This window comes from Mya arenaria, chromosome 2 (genome assembly GCF_026914265.1).
Source record: "Mya arenaria isolate MELC-2E11 chromosome 2, ASM2691426v1".
NCBI classification, from domain to species: Eukaryota; Metazoa; Mollusca; class Bivalvia; order Myida; family Myidae; genus Mya; species Mya arenaria.
The window spans coordinates 23,374,188-23,395,834 of record NC_069123.1 but is presented as its reverse complement, the minus strand read 5'-3'; the positions used below and the strand labels follow the sequence as shown (position 1 = coordinate 23,395,834).

The 21,647-nt window shown below is 35.6% G+C and overlaps 1 protein-coding gene across 1 annotated transcript; it reads left to right on the top strand.

Annotated features, from left to right (window-relative positions):
• Nucleotides 1-11,970: 11,970 nt before the first annotated feature.
• On the top strand, nucleotides 11,971-15,162 carry LOC128225144 (transmembrane protein 26-like). The gene is made up of 3 exons (XM_052935187.1): nucleotides 11,971-12,500; nucleotides 12,672-12,867; nucleotides 13,484-15,162. Exons 1-3 carry the CDS (start codon nucleotides 12,175-12,177, stop codon nucleotides 14,054-14,056), a joined length of 1,095 nt encoding a protein of 364 aa, XP_052791147.1. The 5' UTR covers nucleotides 11,971-12,174; the 3' UTR covers nucleotides 14,057-15,162.
• The last annotated feature ends 6,485 nt before the right edge of the window (nucleotides 15,163-21,647 follow it).

Sequence of the window (21,647 nt, the reverse complement as noted above, 5' to 3'; positions counted from 1 at the left end):
AACTGCATAACTCTGATCATATGTCGACCTGATAACTCGATTTTTGATGTTGAACTTTGAAAATTTTCGATGTAACCGATGTAACCAGTTGTAACCAATGTAACCGCGTAACCCGCTATTTGGGATAGAAAAAAAAACACTTTTTCAAACTTTTCAAAAACTTTGATGTAAATTATTGTAACTAATGTAACTGCATAACTCTGATCATATGTCGACCTGATAACTCGATTTTTGATGTTGAACTTTGAAAATTTTCGATGTAACCGATGTAACCAGTTGTAACCAATGTAACCGCGTAACCCGCTATTTCAGATAGAAAAAAACACTTTTTCAAACTTTTCAAAAACTTTGATGTAAATTATTGTAACTAATGTAACTGCATAACTCTGATTATATGTCGACCTGATGACTCGATTTTTGATGTTGAACTTTGAAAATTTTCGATGTAACCGATGTAACCAATGTAACCGCGTAACCCGCTATTTCAGATAGAAAAACACTTTCTCAAACTTTTCAAAAACTTTGCTGTAACTCATTGTAACTAATGTAACTGCATAACTCTGATCATATGTCGACCTGAAAACTCGATTTTTGATGTTGAACTTTGAAAATTTTCGATGTAACCAGTTGTAACCAATGTAACCGCGTAACCCGCTATTTCAGATAGAAAAAACACTATTTCAAACTTTTCAGAAACTTTGCTGTAACTCATTGTAACTAATGTAACTGCATAACTCTGATCATATGTCGACCTGATAACTCGATTTTTGATGTTGAACTTTGAAAATTTTCGATGTAACCGATGTAACCAGTTGTAACCAATGCAACCGCGTAACCCGCTATTTCAGATAGAAAAACACTATTACAAACTTTTTAAAAACTTTGCTGTAACTCATTGTAACTAATGTAATTGCATAACTCTGATCATATGTCGACCTGAAAACTCGATTTTTGATGTTGAACTTTGAAAATTTTCGATGTAACCGATGTAACCAGTTGTAACCAATGTAACCGCGTAACCCGCTATTTGGGATAGAAAAAAACACTTTTTCATACTTTTCAAAAACTTTGATGTAAATTATTGTAACTAATGTAACTGCATAACTCTGATCATATGTCGACCTGATAACTCGATTTTTGATGAAAATATTCGATGTAACCGATGTAACCAGTTGTAACCAATGTAACCGCGTAACCCGCTATTTCAGATAGAAAAAAACACTTTTTCAAACTTTTCAGAAACTTTGCTGTAACTCATTGTAACCAATGTAATGCATAACTCTGATCATATGTAGACCTGAAAACTCGATTTTTGATGTTGAACTTTGAAAATTTTCGATGTAACCGGTTGTAACCAATGTAACCACGTAACCCGCTATTTCAGATAGAAAAACACTATTTCAAACTTTTCAAAAACTTTGCTGTAACTCATTGTAACTAATGTAACTGCATAACTCTGATCATATGTCGACCTGAAAACTCGATTTTTGATGTTGAACTTTGAAAATTTTCGATGTAACCCATGTAACCAGTTGTAACCAATGTAACCGCGTAACCCGCTATTTCAGATAGAAAAAAACACTTTTTCAAACTTTTCAAAAACTTTGATGTAAATTATTGTAACTAATGTAACTGCATAACTCTGATCATATGTCGACCTGATAACTCGATTTTTGATGTTGAACTTTGAAAATTTTCGATGTAACCGATGTCACCAGTTATAACCAATGTAACCGCGTAACCCGCTATTTCAGATAGAAAAAAACACTTTTTCAAACTTTTCAGAAACTTTGCTGTAACTCATTGTAACTAATGTAACTGCATAACTCTGATCATATGTCGACCTGAAAACTCGATTTTTGATGAAAATTTTCGATGTAACCGATGTAACCAGTTGTAACCAATGTAACCGCGTAACCCGCTATTTCAGATAGAAAAAACACTTTTTCAAACTTTTCAGAAACTTTGCTGTAACTGATTGTAACTAATGTAACTGCATAACTCTGATCATATATCGACCTGAAAACTCGATATTTGATGAAAATTTTCGATGTAACCGATGTAACCAGTGTAACCAATGAGACCGCGTAACCCGCTATTTCAGATAGAAAAAAACAACACTTTTTCAAACTTTTCAAAAACTTTGCTGTAACTCATTGTAACTAATGTAACTGCATAACTCTGATCATATGTCGACCTGAAAACTCGATTTTTGATGTTGAACTTTGAAATTTTTCGATGTAACCGATGTAACCAGTTGTAACCAATGTAACCGCGTAACCCGCTATTTTAGATAGAAAAAAAAAACACTTTTTCAAACTTTTCAAAAACTTTGCTCTAACTCATTGTAACTAATGTAACTGCATAACTCTGATCATATGTCGACCTGAAAACTCGATTTTTGATGAAAATTTCGATGTAACCGATGTAACCAGTTGTAACCAATGTAACCGCGTAACCCGCTATTTCAGATAGAAAAAAAAACACTTTTTCAAACTTTTCAGAAACTTTGATGTAAATTATTGTAACTAATGTAACTGCATAACTCTGATCATATGTCGACCTGAAAACTCGATTTTTGATGTTGAACTTTGAAAATTTTCGATGTAACCGATGTAACTAGTTGTAACCAATGTAACCGCGTAACCCGCTATTTGGGATAGAAAAAAACACTTTTTCAAACTTTTCAAAAACTTTGATATAAATTATTGTAACTAATGTAACTGCATAACTCTGATCATATGTCGACCTGAGAACTCGATTTTTGATGTTGAACTTTGAAATTTTTCGATGTAACCGATGTAACCAGTTGTAACCAATGTAACCGCGTAACCCGCTATTTCAGATAGAAAAACACTTTTTCAAACTTTTCAAAAACTTTGCTGTAACTCATTGTAACTAATGTAACTGCATAACTCTGATCATATGTCGACCTGATAACTCGATTTTTGATGTTGAACTTTGAAATTTTTCGATGTAACCGATGTAACCAGTTGTAACCAATGAAACCGCGTAACCCGCTATTTCAGATAGAAAAACACTATTTCAAACTTTTCAAAAACTTTGCTGTAACTCATTGTAACTAATGTAACTGCATAACTCTGATCATATGTCGACCTGAAAACTCGATTTTTGATGTTGAACTTTGAAAATTTTCGATGTAACCGATGTAACCAGTTGTAACCAATGTAACCGCGTAACCCTCTATTTGGGATAGAAAAAAACACTTTTTCATACATTTCAAAAACTTTGATGTAAATTATTGTAACTAATGTAACTGCATAACTCTGATCATATGTCGACCTGATAACTCGATTTTTGATGAAAATACTCGATGTAACCGATGTAACCAGTTGTAACCAATGTAACCGCGTAACCCGCTATTTCAGATAGAAAAAAACACTTTTTCAAACTTTTCAGAAACTTTGCTGTAACTCATTGTAACTAATGTAACTGCATAACTCTGATCATATATCGACCTGAAAACTCGATTTTTGATGAAAATTTTCGATGTAACCGATGTAACCAGTGTAACCAATGAAACCGCGTAACCCGCTATTTCAGATAGAAAAAAACAACACTTTTTCAAACTTTTCAAAAACTTTGCTGTAACTCATTGTAACTAATGTAACTGCATAACTCTGATCATATGTCGACCTGAAAACTCGATTTTTGATGTTGAACTTTGAAAATTTTCGATGTAACCGATGTAACCAGTTGTAACCAATGTAACCGCGTAACCCGCTATTTCAGATAGAAAAAAACACTTTTTCAAACTTTTCAGAAACTTTGCTGTAACTCATTGTAACTAATGTAACTGCATAACTCAGATCATATGTCGACCTGAAAACTCGATTTTTGATGTTGAACTTTGAAAATTTTCGATGTAACCGATGTAACCAGTTGTAACCAATGTAACCGCGTAACCCGCTATTTGGGATAGAAAAAAACACTTTTTCATACATTTCAAAAACTTTGATGTAAATTATTGTAACTAATGTAACTGCATAACTCTGATCATATGTCGACCTGATAACTCGATTTTTGATGAAAATATTCGATGTAACCGATGTAACCAGTTGTAACCAATGTAACCGCGTAACCCGCTATTTCAGATAGAAAAAAAACACTTTTTCAAACTTTTCAGAAACTTTGCTGTAACTCATTGTAACTAATGTAACTGCATAACTCTGATCATATATCGACCTGAAAACTCGATTTTTGATGAAAATGTTCGATGTAACCGATGTAACCAGTGTAACCAGTGTAACCAATGAAACCGCGTAACCCGCTATTTCAGATAGAAAAAAACAACACTTTTTCAAACTTTTCAGAAACTTTGCTGTAACTCATTGTAACTAATGTAACTGCATAACTCTGATCATATATCGACCTGAAAACTCGATTTTTGATGTTGAACTTTGAAAATTTTCGATGTAACCGATGTAACCAGTTGTAACAAATGTAACCGCGTAACCCGCTATTTCAGATAGAAAAAAAACACTTTTTCAAACTTTTCAGAAACTTTGCTGTAACTCATTGTAACTAATGTAACTGCATAACTCTGATCATATGTCGACCTGATAACTCGATTTTTGATGTCGAACTTTGAAAATTTTCGATGTAACCGATGTAACCAGTTGTAACCAATGTAACCGCGTAACCCGCTATTTCAGATAGAAAAACACTATTTCAAACTTTTCAAAAACTTTGCTGTAACTCATTGTAACTAATGTAACTGCATAACTCTGATCATATGTCGACCTGAAAACTCGATTTTTGATGAAAATTTTCGATGTAACCGATGTAACCAGTTGTAACCAATGTAACCGCGTAACCCGCTATTTCAGATAGAAAAAAAACACTTTTTCAAACTTTTCAGAAACTTTGCTGTAACTCATTGTAACTAATGTAACTGCATAACTCTGATCATATATCGACCTGAAAACTCGATTTTTAATGAAAATTTTCGATGTAACCGATGTAATCAGTGTAACCAATGAAACCGCGTAACCCGCTATTTCAGATAGAAAAAAACAACACTTTTTCAAACTTTTCAAAAACTTTGCTGTAACTCATTGTAACTAATGTAACTGCATAACTCTGATCATATGTCGACCTGAAAACTCGATTTTTGATGTTGAACTTTGAAAATTTTCGATGTAACCGATGTAACCAGTTGTAACCAATGTAACCGCGTAACCCGCTATTTCAGATAGAAAAAAACACTTTTTCAAACTTTTCAAAAACTTTGCTGTAACTAATGTAACTGCATAACTCTGATCATATGTCGACCTGAAACTCGATTTTTGATGAAAATTTTCGATGTGACCGATGTAACCACTTGTAACCAATGTAACCGCGTAACCCGCTATTTCAGATAGAAAAAAAACACTTTTTCAAACTTTTCAGAAACTTTGCTGTAACTCATTGTTACCAATGTAATGCATAACTCTGATCATATGTAGACCTGAAAACTCGATTTTTGATGTTGAACTTTGAAAATTTTCGATGTAACCGGTTGTAACCAATGTAACCACGTAACCTGCTATTTCAGATAGAAAAAAACACTTTTTCAAACTTTTCAGAAACTTTGCTGTAGCACATTGTAACTAATGTAATTGCATAACTCTGATCATATGTCGACCTGATAACTCGATTTTTGATGAAAATTTTCGATGTAACCGATGTAACCAGTTGTAACCAATGTAACCGCGTAACCCGCTATTTCAGATAGAAAAACACTTTTTCAAACTTTTCAAAAACTTTGCTGTAACTCATTGTAACTAATGTAACTGCATAACTCTGATCATATGTCGACCTGAAAACTCGATTTTTGATGTTGAACTTTGAAAATTTTCGATGTAACCGGTTGTAACCAGTGTAACCGCGTAACCCGCTATTTGGGATAGAAAAAAAACACTTTTTCAAACTTTTTAAAAACTATGATGTAAATTATTGTAACTAATGTAACTGCATAACTCTGATCATATGTCGACCTGATAACTCGATTTTTGATGTTGAACTTTGAAAATTTTCGATGTAACCGATGTAACCAGTTGTAACCAATGTAACCGCGTAACCCGCTATTTCAGATAGAAAAACACTATTTCAAACTTTTCAAAAACTTTGCTGTAACTCATTGTAACTAATGTAACTGCATAACTCTGATCATATGTAGACCTGAAAACTCGATTTTTGATGTTGAACTTTGAAATTTTTCGATGTAACCGATGTAACCAGTTGTAACCAATGTAACCGCGTAACCCGCTATTTCAGATAGAAAAAAAACACTATTTCAAACTTTTCAGAAACTTTGCTGTAACTCATTGTAACTAATGTAACTGCATAACTCTGATCATATGTCGACCTGAAAACTCGATTTTTGATGAAAATTTTCGATGTTACCGATGTAACCAGTTGTAACCAATGAAACCGCGTAACCCGCTATTTCAGATAGAAAAAATAACACTTTTTCAAACTTTTCAGAAACTTTGCTGTAACTCATTGTAACTAATGTAACTGCATAACTCTGATCATATATCGACCTGAAAACTCGATTTTTGATGAAAATTTTCGATGTAACCGATGTAACCAGTGTAACCAATGAAACCGCGTAACCCGCTATTTCAGATAGAAAAAAACAACACTTTTTCAAACTTTTCAAAAACTTTGCTGTAACTCATTGTAACTAATGTAACTGCATAACTCTGATCATATGTCGACCTGAAAACTCGATTTTTGATGTTGAACTTTGAAATTTTTCGATGTAACCGATGTAACCAGTTGTAACCAATGTAACCGCGTAACCCGCTATTTCAGATAGAAAAAAACACTTTTTCAAACTTTGCTGTAACTCATTGTAACTAATGTAACTGCATAACTCTGATCATATGTCGACCTGAAAACTCGATTTTTGATGAAAATTTCGATGTAACCGATGTAAGCAGTTGTAACCAATGTAATCGCGTAACCCGCTATTTCAGATAGAAAAAAACACACTTTTTCAAACTTTTCAGAAACTTTGATGTAAATTATTGTAACTAATGTAACTGCATATCTCTGATCATATGTCGACCTGAGAACTCGATTTTTGATGTTGAACTTTGAAATTTTTCGATGTAACCGATGTAACCAGTTGTAACCAATGTAACCGCGTAACCCGCTATTTCAGATAGAAAAACACTTTTTCAAACTTTTCAAAAACTTTGCTGTAACTCATTGTAACTAATGTAACTGCATAACTCTGATCATATGTCGACCTGAAAACTCGATTTTTGATGTTGAACTTTGAAAATTTTCGATGTAACCAGTTGTAAGCAATGCAACCGCGTAACCCGCTATTTGGGTTAGAAAAAAAACACTTTTTCAAACTTTTCAAAAACTTTGATGTAAATTATTGTAACTAAAGTAACTGCATAACTCTGATCATATGTCGACCGGATAACTCGATTTTTGATGTTGAACTTTGAAAATTTTCGATGTAACCGATGTAACCAGTTGTAACCAATGTAACCGCGTAACCCGCTATTTCAGATAGAAAAACACTATTTCAAACTTTTCAAAAACTTTGCTGTAACTCATTGTAACTAATGTAACTGCATAACTCTGATCATATGTCGACCTGAAAACTCGATTTTTGATGAAAATATTCGATGTAACCGATGTAACCAGTTGTAACCAATGTAACCGCGTAACCCGCTATTTCAGATAGAAAAAACACTTTTTCAAACTTTTCAGAAACTTTGTTGTAACTCATTGTAACTAATGTAACTGCATAACTCTGATCATATGTCGACCTGAAAACTCGATATTTTGTGGTTGAACTTTGACTTTGTTTTCATTGTATGTAATATGTTCTATTTATTTGGCTGTAACCCATGTAACTATAACGTGAGAAGTGTTACAAAATTCGAAGCTCTCATTTTATGGGCCGATTTTGGGCTCTAATTGTATGATTGTCCCACATTGGTACTGCTCAATCAAGTTCCGCCTAAAAATAGAAAAGATAATCACCTGATAAACGCAAATAGAGATTGTTTCTACATGTATATGTCGCTGTGTTGTGTACACACCCATATGGCAAAATCATCGATTCTGGCACAATGCACACATCAAACTGTTATTTCCAATCTAGACATATTGTCTTAACAGCTTACTCCACCAACCATACGATATCATGATCTTTGATGGCGAGGAAAGTGGAACTCGAACCCACGACCTTCGATCTAGAAGCGAGATTACGTACCACTACGCTAAAACGCAAACAGTCGGTAGAACTTCATAATGAGGATATTTACTATAAATATTGTCTTTACAAGTTTGAACGTATACAATGTACCGAGGCGCAAAGGTCGTATTGCAAAATAAGGACACTGTTTGGTTTTGGGATTTCGGAAATTGAATTGCATTTGGATGCTTGTAAACATGATGATAATGAACTGGCATATGCAAGTAATACAAGATGGATCCATCGGTTTAATTATGGACGGGAGGGCGTCAAGAATCATGGCCCGCCGGATCGCCATTTCACCTCAAATTTTATATCGTGTCAATCTTAAATGTTTGTGCTGTCTCTTTACATATTTCCATTGTGAGACAAAGTGGATTTGTGCCTTGATATACGCATTGATCAACCTAAATAAATCACATGCTATAAACTGTTCAGTTTTTTGTATTGAACGTCTGGTTTGTGCATATGTTATATTATTTGATATCGACTGTTCCAATTCCACTTTACTTTACTTTTATTTTTAAACATTATCAAATAATTGTGGTTAGGGAATAATGTATGTTAAAGCATTCAGACATACAAAAGATGGACCACGGATAGTCAATAGTTAAATGCACCAAGAGGGGTCATTAAAAGGGCTGTCCGGAAATATGCCGGACAAATAGCTTGCAGGACAAACGTTGCCAGTATGGTTTCTACTGTTGTGTGACAACTGATATCCATGACTACAGGTGGACCTCCGTGAACCACCAGTCTTCGTAACACAGTGTTATTACTGGGTCACACCAATGACTGCCGTTTGAGAAATCCGGGGTAACCGTAGTACCGTACTATCACCGGTAAAAACCAGGCTATCACACTCAATACTAAAACTAACGTACAAAGGTCTATCACGGCAAAGGATTATCAACGCGGACTGAACTCCTATGATGTCCGTTACTATCAATAACTTTCCATGGTGTCACTGGGCTAAACCAATTTCAATGATGAGGGCATCTTTCAGCATTATTGCAACTAAATAATATGGATAAACACTTATGAAACCTTTAAATGACGGTATATATGCCGCTTTGTGTAGAACACAATGTTAGTTTTACAATTTCAACTAAAGTCGATATAATGGATTATTCTCGCCAGTCCCTAATACGTACCTATAGGGTCGCATATACGGAGGATGGTGGCCACATCGTGTGTCCGTACGCTCAATCCATTCGCTACGCATCGTTGACGCATGATTCTGTAGCCATGATTGCGTCCAGAATTCTCGATCGAGTTGACAACGAAGTCAACAACAGAGCGAGCGTCACTGTACACTCTTCGTAGCAACGTCAACGATCTAACTATTCTGTGAAAATGACGTAAACTGATTTGAATTTCATGGCTTTCAAAACGATGACAATATTAGAATAAGAAAGGCCTTCTTGACAGTAACTTGATATAAGGCTATCCCTGTCTTCGTCCATATTATTCACGTTTGTTGACTACAAATGGCGTTTTAGTATCAGGGGTACTAACTGTGTTATTACCATAAATATGCAAAGATGGAACGGATGTTTTGATTGGCTAAACTAAGTCGTGGCCACAAGTTAGCAAGTTGTGGCCTCAAGACTTGAAGTTACTAAGTTGTGGCCTCAAGTTACTAAGTTGTGGCCTCAAGTTAGTAAGTTGTGGCCTCAATTTACTAAGTTGTGGCCACAAGTTACTAAGTTGTGGCCACAAGTTACTAAGTTGTGGCCTAATTTACTAATTTACTAATGGAACAACTTAGTAACTTGTGGCCTCAATTTACTAAGTCGTGGCCTCAAGTAAGTAAGTTGTGACCACAATATAAATAAGTGTTGCGGATGTCACCTCTGTGCCACCGTATTTAATGGGTAAGTTTCCCTTTCTTTTAAGGGTTCATATTATGTATGCAATAAGATGCTCATAAATTTGTGTTGAGTGTTGCGACCATGTCAGTGATATATGAAAATTTTGAATGGTCTACGATAGAAACCTTGGTAGGGGTATATAACATGACCGGCGTAGCTCATTTGGTGCTTTTGTAAGTAGTTAGGCAAATACAGTTAAATTATATATTAATAAACGTTCATCCTTTAAATGAAGTGCTTTTGGTGGCACACAAATTGTTTTTGCAGACGTCTATCGCCATCAAGATATTGTCTCTTGAAGATTCAACATGGATCGTTGTGATTCAAGAACTAATGATCTAAGTCCTGTTTGCGATACGGTTTCTTGATAACGTGCCGACGATTTTCAATCAACTGCACATATGGCTAAAGCGTCGGACATTACTATTTGCACTGTTTGATGAATTTGTCTTACAAAAGGACTTAACTGTAGCCTTCATTGTTATGTGTATATGGACGACGATACAGTTCTTCTACCAACACAATGTCAATATTCGTCTATTGCGAAATGTATTATAGACGTTCTTTTCCAGGACGGACCATTTTTTACCTGCGTCTATAAGTAGTCATAGATCTTCATTTAGTCGCCTACAATTTTGTTGTTGTTGTCTTTCTTTCTTTTTGAACAAGTTATGACAGCCATTCTAACGGGTATCGAAGTTAGATCATTGCAACACAGGAATGGATGCCAAAAATAAAGCACATTCATTGAGAATATGGGAAAATGCTGGGCTTGTTCCACTAGTGTTTATAGACTTTTAATGCTCGCATTCGTCTTGCCAGTACCTTGTCGAGGGCTAATGGGTTGCATTATCTACGGATGGAGTCATATATGAAATCACAAACCACGCAGCTTTAAGATATTTAAAGATGAAAAGTAACCATTGGTCTAAAATTGTATAACCATGCTTTGACTCACTTTAATGTGTTGTGTTACGACCGTGTCGAGGCCAATTATGTTATATATGGATGTAATCGTGCTTGGTTTAATTATGGTTGATAAGTATGCAGAGCACTGCCGTGCGTGTAGTGGAACAGTTTGTTTTGTGTTCAGCTTCCTCTTTATACGCTTCATGGCTCCTTTTGAAATTTTAAAGTGAAAAGGATTATAATGTTACATATTAACGACAAACATCCTCAATTCAATGCAACTTCTTTTTAGGGAGAATAAATAGGAAACGAGGAGATCCGGGTGCTATTCCCAAGCTCTTTTTCGAAAAGACCCGAGTACCATTATTCACTTGATGACTTGGTCAGATCGTTAATTGTACCTCTTTTGACCACAGGTACATGAATGTATGATGCAGAGACAAGATTACTTAAAAAGTTGCCTTTGATTTTTGCATGGTGAAGTTGGTATTGACCTTGAAAAGAAACAACATCAAAACACACAATATGTTCACTCATGGGACATGATACAATAGCTGACCATGAATCCTCGACAATATTACAACATACTATGAATACTAAATCGCTATTTTATAAAGTAAACAAATCTGTTTAAAACTGTGCACTGTGACTTTAAAAAAATGTTTATAAATCATTACTTTCTATCAGTTCATATCGTGCCATGTCGAGGCATTTGAATCATCAACGGGTAAAATTATGGTAGATATTATGCAGTGCACTGCGTGTAGTTGAACAGGATATTGGGCGTAGAACTTCGTCAGTCTACACTTCACTGCTCATTTTGAAATAATTGTGCACTCGAGTTTCGGCAACTGTTTCGACTAGTTAACTCTTTAGACCACAGTGTGTATATAGAGGTTAATTTTGATCCTAACCATTTGAAATCTATTGTTTTAGAAGAATTTGGTGATAACTTCAACGGTGTCAAAGTATATTTACCCTCTGTTAGTGTAAGGAAACGGGAGGGGGCGTGGGGAATAAAAAGAGGAAAGGTTCTAGGTACAAAAGGATTGCCTGATGAGACAATAGTCAACAACACTGAACGGAAGACAATATATGCAATATAGAAGCATGAACAAGGCGTAGAAAGTAATATTACTAAACGGTTGCCAGATTTTACATATGAAAACAAGCATGGATATTTCGGAAGAACGGACTAACACGGAACGCATTGGCGAAAAGTGTGAACAGTTCACCGATGGTCGAGATAGTTATAAAGTCAACAGTCTAAAGCAGTCTGCTATCAACGGTGGGGCAGAAATCAAAAAGCTTTGTCTTGTAAGGATTTTAATGATAATGCATTGCGTTTTAGCCTGCTGGAGAGTTGTTGTTGCGAAAAACGATGCCTGGTTTTGGTTTTTATGTGGTTTAAATTTACTTATTATTGCCGAAGGTTGCCTGTCAAACAAACGGGAGCAACACAATATAGTTTTGAAGATACTTTACAGGTAATGCAATAGCAATTAAAATGATTAAAAAGTTGATTAGTTTCCATTCACATTTCTGAATTCTGATATTAAAATACGCTATTGATTTGTTTATGTAAACCTAATGCTGAGAAATGGTCATGATTTTTACTCACTTTATCGTAAAAACATTTTCTATCAATTTCGCTATAGGTGGCGACCTTGTATTGCAATTTATTTGATTACCGTATTGCCCAACATTTGGCTGCTGCAAATTCACCGATATAACGTTGCAGTCGCGTCAATGGATGACGTAGACATAACTTACACACAATCTACTGCCGTAGTCTCCACAACAGGACATTATGATGGAACAAATGGAACGTTTACAACAACGCCAGGAACATTAGTAAGATTATTTTAAAATGAAGTAAGAATTGTGGTTTGTCTAATGCCTCTAATCAGGTTCTCTTTATGACTACTTTGCTTCTCCGTATAGTTGAAATTGTAGTATTTTTCTTCGATCATAAACATTGGTGTGAATATTTTAGTGCCTTTGAGCATGAGCTGATCCGTTCTAAAGGGCACGGACACAACAAGGCCGGGAATAATAGTACTTACAGTCTGTTTGACAATAAAGACCTGTAGATCGTTTAAGATTATACTTAAATTATATTTAGAAACTAATTTGACTTTGGATCACGAAAGTTGGTATGAAGTTATGAAACTAGTCGGTAGCTACTCCATAGATACATTGGAATGTGCGTGAAGTCATGTATTGGAATATCAGTGTTGCAACCTACATACACTTTGGTAAACATAATTCCCCTTGAATGTATTACCACTCATGTCATTGTTGTGATTAGAAGAGCATAAATGGGAATCATATTTAGCTTCCTGAATGTATCACTATGATAAAAAAGGGTTTAAAATGAAAACTTGGTATTTAGTAGGAGCAAAGAACATGCATAACTCCCTTGAAATCACAGTTTAACAAAGGTTTCTCGTTTTTTGTTATTTTTCAGGAGTCATTCGTCAGTACGATTCTGTCTCTGGAAGATTCAACATGGATCGTTGTGATACAGGATATCATGATATACATTCTCCTATTTGCTGTTTGGCTTCTTGATAACGTGTCACACGATTTGCTTTCACATCAGTTAATAGCATTTCTGGCATCAGCGTCCGACATTATGGAACTGTATGCACTTTTCGACGAATCTGCCGTACAGGAGGACTTTACTGTCACCTGTGTTGTGCTTGGTGTTTGGACGGTGAGCTTCGTCCAATTTGTTCCCGTCTTGCACAAAACATCTCTTAACAACACAATACAAGATTCGTCTATGATCATGGACCTTCGAGATTCACATACACGTGGTCCCTGGGAAATTGCGGAATGCTTTGCAGCCATACTTTTGCAAGACGGACCATTCTTGTGCGTCCGTCTGTTTGTAGTGATAGAACTTCAGTTAGTCTCGTACAGTTTAGTGTTTTTCTTGATTAAGAATCTTCTCACCCTTGGTCTTCTATCATATCGAATAATTGGTCTGTGTATAAAACATAAAAGTTTTACGGGACAAAGGCAAGAAACAATATAGTCTAAAATAGTATGTTTAATGGCTATACGATCAATTCACACACAGAAAATACGTACACTCTGTATATTAAAAATTGAGTTTAGATAATGTATGTATCTATTTTTATCAGGGTCCCTTCTTTAAATCATGTAAGTACATTTTGCTTGATAAAGGTATATTTGTAAAAAGGTGATAAAGAGCAAGACGGCGAAACCCAATGACGTCAAGTGACGTTGTTTCCGTTAGTGAAAAATGAGCTTTATTATCTTTTAAACGCGATCAAGTTATTATTTTGTTTATGCTTTAAGACTACAATTTAATAGATCATACAGCCACATCACTATGTAAAATTCAACTTCTTTTAAAAAGGTATGCTACGTAAAGCGCGAGGACGCCGTGATATTTGTTTTTATAATACATGTTTTTGAAAAAAACAGGGCTGATAAAAGCTACCTTAATGTTACAACTGTTTATTATTTGATGAGTGGAACAACTTAATGAAGTAAGAACTCTTTTGAACCCGAATGACGACCAAACACAAAATTCACGAAATGGCTGCTCCGTAAATATTTTGATATTTTTATATAACGTAGCTCTCTTCATGTATTTTAGTATGTTTTTCAGAACGTTTGATTTAAAATATTTACATCTCAACTTCCATTCCTTAAATGAACTGCCTTTCGGCAATTGCGTTCATCAATCGATGAACGCAACATCTTCGGATATGTTCGGATCGTAATTCATTGCATAACAATATACATGAAAGCTATTGATCTTGTTATTGGCTGTATTATGTCTGCAGGTCCCGTAAAATATAGATAAACATTTTTAAAAGTGTTAGTTTATTATATTTTAAATATATTGGTACCAGAAGTGTTTCAATTTTACGTTTTAAAGTGATTTCAAGCGGTTGATCTTTTCCCGCGTTATTGTGACGTCATTTGAAAACAAATGTTTCCGGTTATAGTCGGGTCGTTCTATTTACAGAATGGGTAAGAACGGATTACTGAAAGGTTTTCTTAAATGAAATGAAGTATATTTTTAACAATTCTTGAATGAAATAATGAACTAATGGTGTAATTATAAGGAATGAATTGCGGGGTTGATGTCATTATCGGGGATATGAACGCAATTGGGTTGGTCAAAGTACGCGTGGAGTCCTTCGGACACCACACACATTGACCAACCCAATTGATTTCATACCCCGATAATGTCATCAACCCCGCAATTCATTCCTTAAATGACTTTTGAAGTTATGCTATTAAAAAAAAAAGTAAATACTGATAGCGTACATACTGTTTTCTCTTAGATTTTTATCAAGCTTAACATTCTAGTGAAATTTGCAATGATTTGATTGCATATGCATACATATACATTGCTGTTAGTCCGTGCCGCTAACATGCAATCCCAACGACCAACAATTGTCAGACGGGACACGGGCGCTAGCTGCGATGTTTCAATCAGGATTCGAAAGCCAAGTAGTCTAGTGTAGAAATTAGTGTTGGCAATCGGACAGTAAAAATAATATCGATAATCGGTTTATGAAACCGATCAATGATCGATTATTAATCGATTTAATCATTATTTAATTATCTTTGGTCATAATATTTATGGCATACGTTTACAGTTCATGCTTCAGTTTAAGCACCAATGTTCCCTTACAATATTGTTTGTACATTTCTTTGTATAAATTACATTATTTTTCAGAACGCAACTATCTTTTAGTGTTAATAAGTTACTATTACAGAACATTTGACCACAGTCTTCATTTTTTTTCTTCTTACATTTAGTAGTGTATACATGTGTACAATAAACAAAAAGAATGATATCAATTTCTTTTTGATAATTAGTCAGTTACAAGTACAACCAGCAGTTGAATATTCTATATGTTTTACAAGGACATTCTTTTTCAGACATCTAAGAAAATTAATTTTTTACATGGTAAGAAGTAAACGGTAACATGTTTTAAAAATCACTTTATAACCACAAACATGAGAGGTTGAGAACGAATCCTTTACCTGTTGAATTACAAAGAAAATTTGTAATAAGGAACTGTAGTGACTTATTGACTCGATCAGAATATGAGTAGATTATAAGTATCTTCCATGGCCGAAAGTGTAAGATAGGTTTATTCCGACCCGAGCGTAGGGTGTTTTGCGGAAACGAGGTTTACCGAGTTTTCGCAAAACACCCTGCGCGAGAGTCGTGATGAACCTATCTTATACGAGCGGCTATGGTAGATGCTTTTTCTCCCACCTCAGTTAAACAAAATTAAGTAAAAATGTATTTTTTGCTGGAACTCTTTTTTTGATTCGTGAAAATAATTGCGTATGGATATGCGATAGCACGTGGTTGTCGTGGATATGCGCGCAGTGATCCAGTTAATGTTAATAGTCAAATCGGTCTTTTTAAATAGTTCTAAGGAGAATGAAGCATTATTTCTTGAATGGTGCCTGAAAACTGTTTTATGGTGACCTTTGAAGCTAGAAATAATTTATTAGCGTTATAAATATTACCATAAGACACGATTTGCTTGATGCTACTGACGACAGTCTTCAACAAGGGAGGTAATTACAATGTGGTAAAAGGAGTTCCATACGGGCATTTTATCTTCGCCCGTGGGCAAGATAAGAATATCTAGCATGGTTAAATTATTGGATCTACTTATCTGAGGTGGGAGAAAATTTAATATTGTAACGTCTTAACATTTCAATATTAACTAGCATTAACCAGAACCAAATCATTTTCATTACAAAACAATAACTGGTAGTCGGTAGCGATTACGTTATTTGTTTCTATAATCGATTGTTCAAATTTCACAATCGATTGTCGCCGACGTAGGCCTTTCCGATCATTTGTCGATTATAATCAATCATCGGCACAACACTAGTAAAAACCATTAATATTCACATATATTTTATATGAGCATGGTTAATTTCGAACCGTAAGTTTTGTTAAAAACCGTATTGTTCTAAGGCTACGTATCGCAACGTACATAATACTAACTGACGTTGACAGACGTTGACGTCATGAATACGAATCAGGGACCACGTCATTCTTAACGTTATGTTATAATTATTGTCAAATTATTTTTATGGCCTTAAAGTTGGCATTAGTTCGATTAACGCATACGTCGAATTGGACTTTGTTTTAATATTAACTTTAAACATTTACACAGAGATGATAATGTTCATGATTAACTCTATGTTTTTAAGAGGAATAGAACATTATTTCATTTACACAGATCATTTCGAATTTGGAAGAAGAGTAACTGGCTAAGAATCAAATAACTTAATATGATAAAATACAAACTCGATTAGTGTATATTGGGGTTTGACACTGTGCCACTAAACGGGGGTCATTGTCAATTTAATGGCTACAGGGTGTGTCCCGGTAGTTTTAATGTTCGAGTATATATCCTACTCGATGGAAGAAAAGGTAAGGAAACACACAACAACCAAATACCATCATAACATTTGTATAACTATTTCTTTGACATTTATGAGGCTCACAAATATGCATTTGTAGATCAAACTCTACTTAATATTGTTAATGTTAGCCTAATTGTCTTAGAACTTTCGAAGTACAAATAAACCTATATCAAGTTATGATGTCTGAAAAGCATCTTAGAAAGGATTGCCACGATGCAAAAGTTGGTTCGAATTAGTCTAGTTAAGTTTGCTCCTTTGAGAAGTCTAGTAGTCTAGTCTAGTTTGCTCCTTTGAATAGTTTAGTAGTCTAGTCTAGTTTTCTACTTTGGGTAGTGTAGTCTAAGTTGCTTCTTTGAGTAGTTTAGTCTACTTTGCTCCTTTGAGAAGTCTAGTCTAGTTTGCTACTTTGAGTAGTCTTGTCTAGTATGCATCTTTGAGTAGTCTAATCTCGTTTGCTTTTTTGAGTAGTCTAGTCTAGTTTGCTCCATTGAGTAGTCTTGTCTAGTTTGCTTTTTAAGAAGTCTAGCCTAGGTATCATCTTTAAGTAGTCTAGTCTAGGTTGAATCTTTAAGTAGTCTAGTCTAGTTCGCTCCATTTAGTTGACTAGCCTAATTTCCTCTTTTGAGTAGTCTAGTCTAGTTTGTTCCATTGAGTGGTCTTGTCTAGTTTGCCTTTTGAGAAGTCTAGCCTAGGTATCATCTTTAAGTAGTCTAGTCTAGGTTGAATCTTTAAGTAGTCTAGTCTAGTTCGCTCCATTTAGTAGACTAGTCTAGTTTCCTCATTGAAGTAGTCTAGTCTAGTTTGCTCCTTTGAGAAGTCTGGTCTAGTTTGCTCCTTTGAGAAGTCTGGTCTAGTTTGCTTCTTTAGGTAGTCTAGTCTAGTTTGCTCCTTTGAGAAGTCTGATCTAGTTTGCTTCTTTGAGTAGTCTAGTCTAGTTTGCTCCTTTGAGTAGTCTAGTCTAGTTTGCTTCTTTGAGTAGTCTAGTCTAGTTTGCTTCTTTGAGTAGTCTAGTCTAGTTTGCTCCTTTGAGTAGTCTGGTCTAGTTTGCTTCTTTGAGTAGTCTAGTCTAGTTTGTTCCATTGAGTGGTCTTGTCTAGTTTGCTTTTTAAGAAGTCTAGCCTAGGTATCATCTTTAAGTAGTCTAGTCTAGGTTGAATCTTTAAGTAGTCTAGTCTAGTTCGCTCCATTTAGTAGACTAGTCTAGTTTCCTCATTGAAGTAGTCTAGTCTAGTTTGCTCCTTTGAGAAGTCTGGTCTAGTTTGCTCCTTTGAGAAGTCTGGTCTAGTTTGCTTCTTTAGGTAGTCTAGTCTAGTTTGCTCCTTTGAGTAGTCTGATCTAGTTTGCTTCTTTGAGAAGTCTAGTCTAGTTTGCTCCTTTGAGTAGTCTAGTCTAGTTTGCTTCTTTGAGTAGTCTAGTCTAGTTTGCTTCTTTGAGTAGTCTAGTCTAGTTTGCTCCTTTGAGTAGTCTGGTCTAGTTTGCTTCTTTAAGTAGTCTAGTCTAGTTTGCTCCATTGAGAAGTCTAGTCTAGTTTGCTTCTTTGTGTAGTCTAGTCTAGTTTGCTCCTTTGAGAAATCTGGTCTAGTTTGCTCCTTTGAGAAGTCTGGTCTAGTTTGCTTCTTTGAGTAGTCTAGTCTAGTTTGCTTCTTTGAGTAGTCTAGTCTAGTTTGCTCCTTTGAGTAGTCTAGTCTAGTTTCCTCCTTTGAGTAGTCTAGTCTAGTTTGCTTTTTTGAGTAGTCTAGTCTAGTTTGCTCCTTGAGTGGTCTTGTCTAGTTTGCTTTTTAAGAAGTCTAGCCTAGGTAGCATCTTTAAGTAGTCTAGTCTAGGTTGAATCTTTAAGTAGTCTAGTCTAGTTCGCTCCATTTAGTAGACTAGTCTAGTTTCCTCATTGAAGTAGTCTAGTCTAGTTTGCTCCTTTGAGAAATCTGGTCTAGTTTGCTCCTTTGAGAAGTCTGGTCTAGTTTGCTTCTTTAAGTAGTCTAGTCTAGTTTGCTCCTTTGAGAAGTCTGATCTAGTTTGCTTCTTTGAGTAGTCTAGTCTAGTTTGCTCCTTTGAGAAATCTGGTCTAGTTTGCTCCTTTGAGAAGTCTGGTCTAGTTTGCTTCTTTAAGTAGTCTAGTCTAGTTTGCTCCTTTGAGAAGTCTGATCTAGTTTGCTTCTTTGAGTAGTCTAGTCTAGTTTGCTCCTTTGAGTAGTCTAGTCTAGTTTGCTCCTTGGAGTAGTCTAGTCTAGTTTGCTTCTTTGAGTAGTCTAGTCTAGTTTGCTTCTTTGAGTAGTCTAGTCTAGTTTGCTCCTTTGAGTAGTCTGGTCTAGTTTGCTTCTTTAAGTAGTCTAGTCTAGTTTGCTCCATTGAGAAGTCTAGTCTAGTTTGCTTCTTTGAGTAGTCTAGTCTAGTTTGCTTCTTTGAGTAGTCTAGTCTAGTTTGCTCCTTTGAGTAGTCTGGTCTAGTTTGCTTCTTTAAGTAGTCTAGTCTAGTTTGCTCCATTGAGAAGTCTAGTCTAGTTTGCTTCTTTGAGTAGTCTAGTCTAGTTTGCTTCTTTGAGTAGTCTAGTCTAGTTTGCTCCTTTGAGAAGTCTAGTCTAGTTTGCTTCTTTGAGTAGTCTAGTCTAGTTTGCTCCATTGAGAAGTCTGGTCTAGTTTGCTTCTTTAAGTAGTTTGGTCTAGTTTGCTTCTTTGTGTAGTCTATTCTAGTTTGCTCCTTTGAGAAATCTGGTCTAGTTTGCTTCTTTGAGTAGTCTAGTCTAGTTTGCTTCTTTGAGTAGTCTAGTCTAGTTTGCTCCTTTGAGTAGTCTAGTCTAGTTTCCTCCTTTGAGTAGTCTAGTCTTGTTTGCTTTTTTGAGTAGTCTAGTCTAGTTTGCTCCATTGAGTGGTCTGGTCTAGTTTGCTTTTTAAGAAGTCTAGCCTAGGTAGCATCTTTAAGTAGTCTAGTCTAGGTTGAATCTTTAAGTAGTCTAGTCTAGTTCGCTCCATTTAGTAGACTAGTCTAGTTTCCTCCTTTGAGTAGTCTAGTCTAGTTTGCTCCTTTGAGTAGTCTAGTCTAGTTTGCTCCTTTGAGTAGTCTGGTCTAGTTTGCTCCTTTGTGTAGTCTGGTCTAGTTTGCTCCTTTGAGTAGTCTAGTCTAGTTTGCTCCTTTGAGTAGTCTAGTCTAGTTTGCTCCTTTGAGTAGTCTAGTCTAGTTTGCTCCTTGGAGTAGTCTAGTCTAGTTTGCTTCTTTGAGTAGTCTAGTCTAGTTTGCTCCTTTGAGTAGTCTAGTCTAGTTTCCTCCTTTGAGTAGTCTAGTCTAGTTTTTGGAGTAGTCTAGTCTAGTTTGCTTCTTTGAGTAGTCTAGTCTAGTTTGCTCCTTTGAGTAGTCTAGTCTAGTTTGCTCCTTTGAGTAGTCTAGTCTAGTTTGCTCCTTGGAGAAGTCTAGTCTAGTTTGCTTCTTTGAGTAGTCTAGTCTAGTTTGCTCCTTTGAGAAGTCTAGTCTAGTTTGCTCCTTTGAGTAGTCTAGTCTAGTTTGCTCCTTTGAGTAGTCTAGTCTAGTTTGCTCCTTTGAGTAGTCTAGTCTAGTTTGCTCCTTTGAGTAGTCTAGTCTAGTTTGCTCCTTGGAGTAGTCTAGTCTAGTTTGCTTTTTAAGAAGTCTAGCCTATGTAGCATCTTTAAGTAGTCTGGTCTAGTTTGCTCCTTTGAGTAGTCTGGTCTAGTTTGCTCCTTTGAGTAGTCTAGTCTAGTTTGCTCCTTTGAGTAGTCTAGTCTAGTTTGCTCCTTTGAGTAGTCTAGTCTAGTTTGCTTCTTTGAGTAGTCTAGTCTAGTTTGCTCCTTTGAGTAGTCTAGTCTAGTTTGCTCCTTTGAGTAGTCTAGTCTAGTTTGCTCCTTTGAGTAGTCTAGTCTAGTTTGCTCCTTTGAGTAGTCTAGTCTAGTTTGCTCCTTTGAGTAGTCTAGTCTAGTTTCCTCCTTTGAGTAGTCTAGTCTAGTTTCCTCCTTTGAGTAGTCTAGTCTAGTTTCCTCCTTTGAGTAGTCTAGTCTAGTTTCCTCCTTTGAGTAGTCTAGTCTAGTTTGCTTCTTTGAGTAGTCTAGTCTAGTTTCCTCCTTTGAGTAGTCTAGTCTAGTTTCCTCCTTTGAGTAGTCTAGTCTAGTTTCCTCCTTTGAGTAGTCTAGTCTAGTTTCCTCCTTTGAGTAGTCTAGTCTAGTTTGCTCATCTCAAAT

Bases quoted from the DNA above. Each gene is read 5' to 3' on its own strand.
- LOC128225144 (XM_052935187.1), top strand. From the start codon at position 12,175: ATGAAAACAAGCATGGATATTTCGGAAGAACGGACTAACACGGAACGC. The intron at 12,501-12,671 runs GTAATGCAATAG...ATTTCGCTATAG, and splicing joins GTTTTGAAGATACTTTACAG to GTGGCGACCTTGTATTGCAA. The intron at 12,868-13,483 runs GTAAGATTATTT...GTTATTTTTCAG, and splicing joins CAACAACGCCAGGAACATTA to GAGTCATTCGTCAGTACGAT.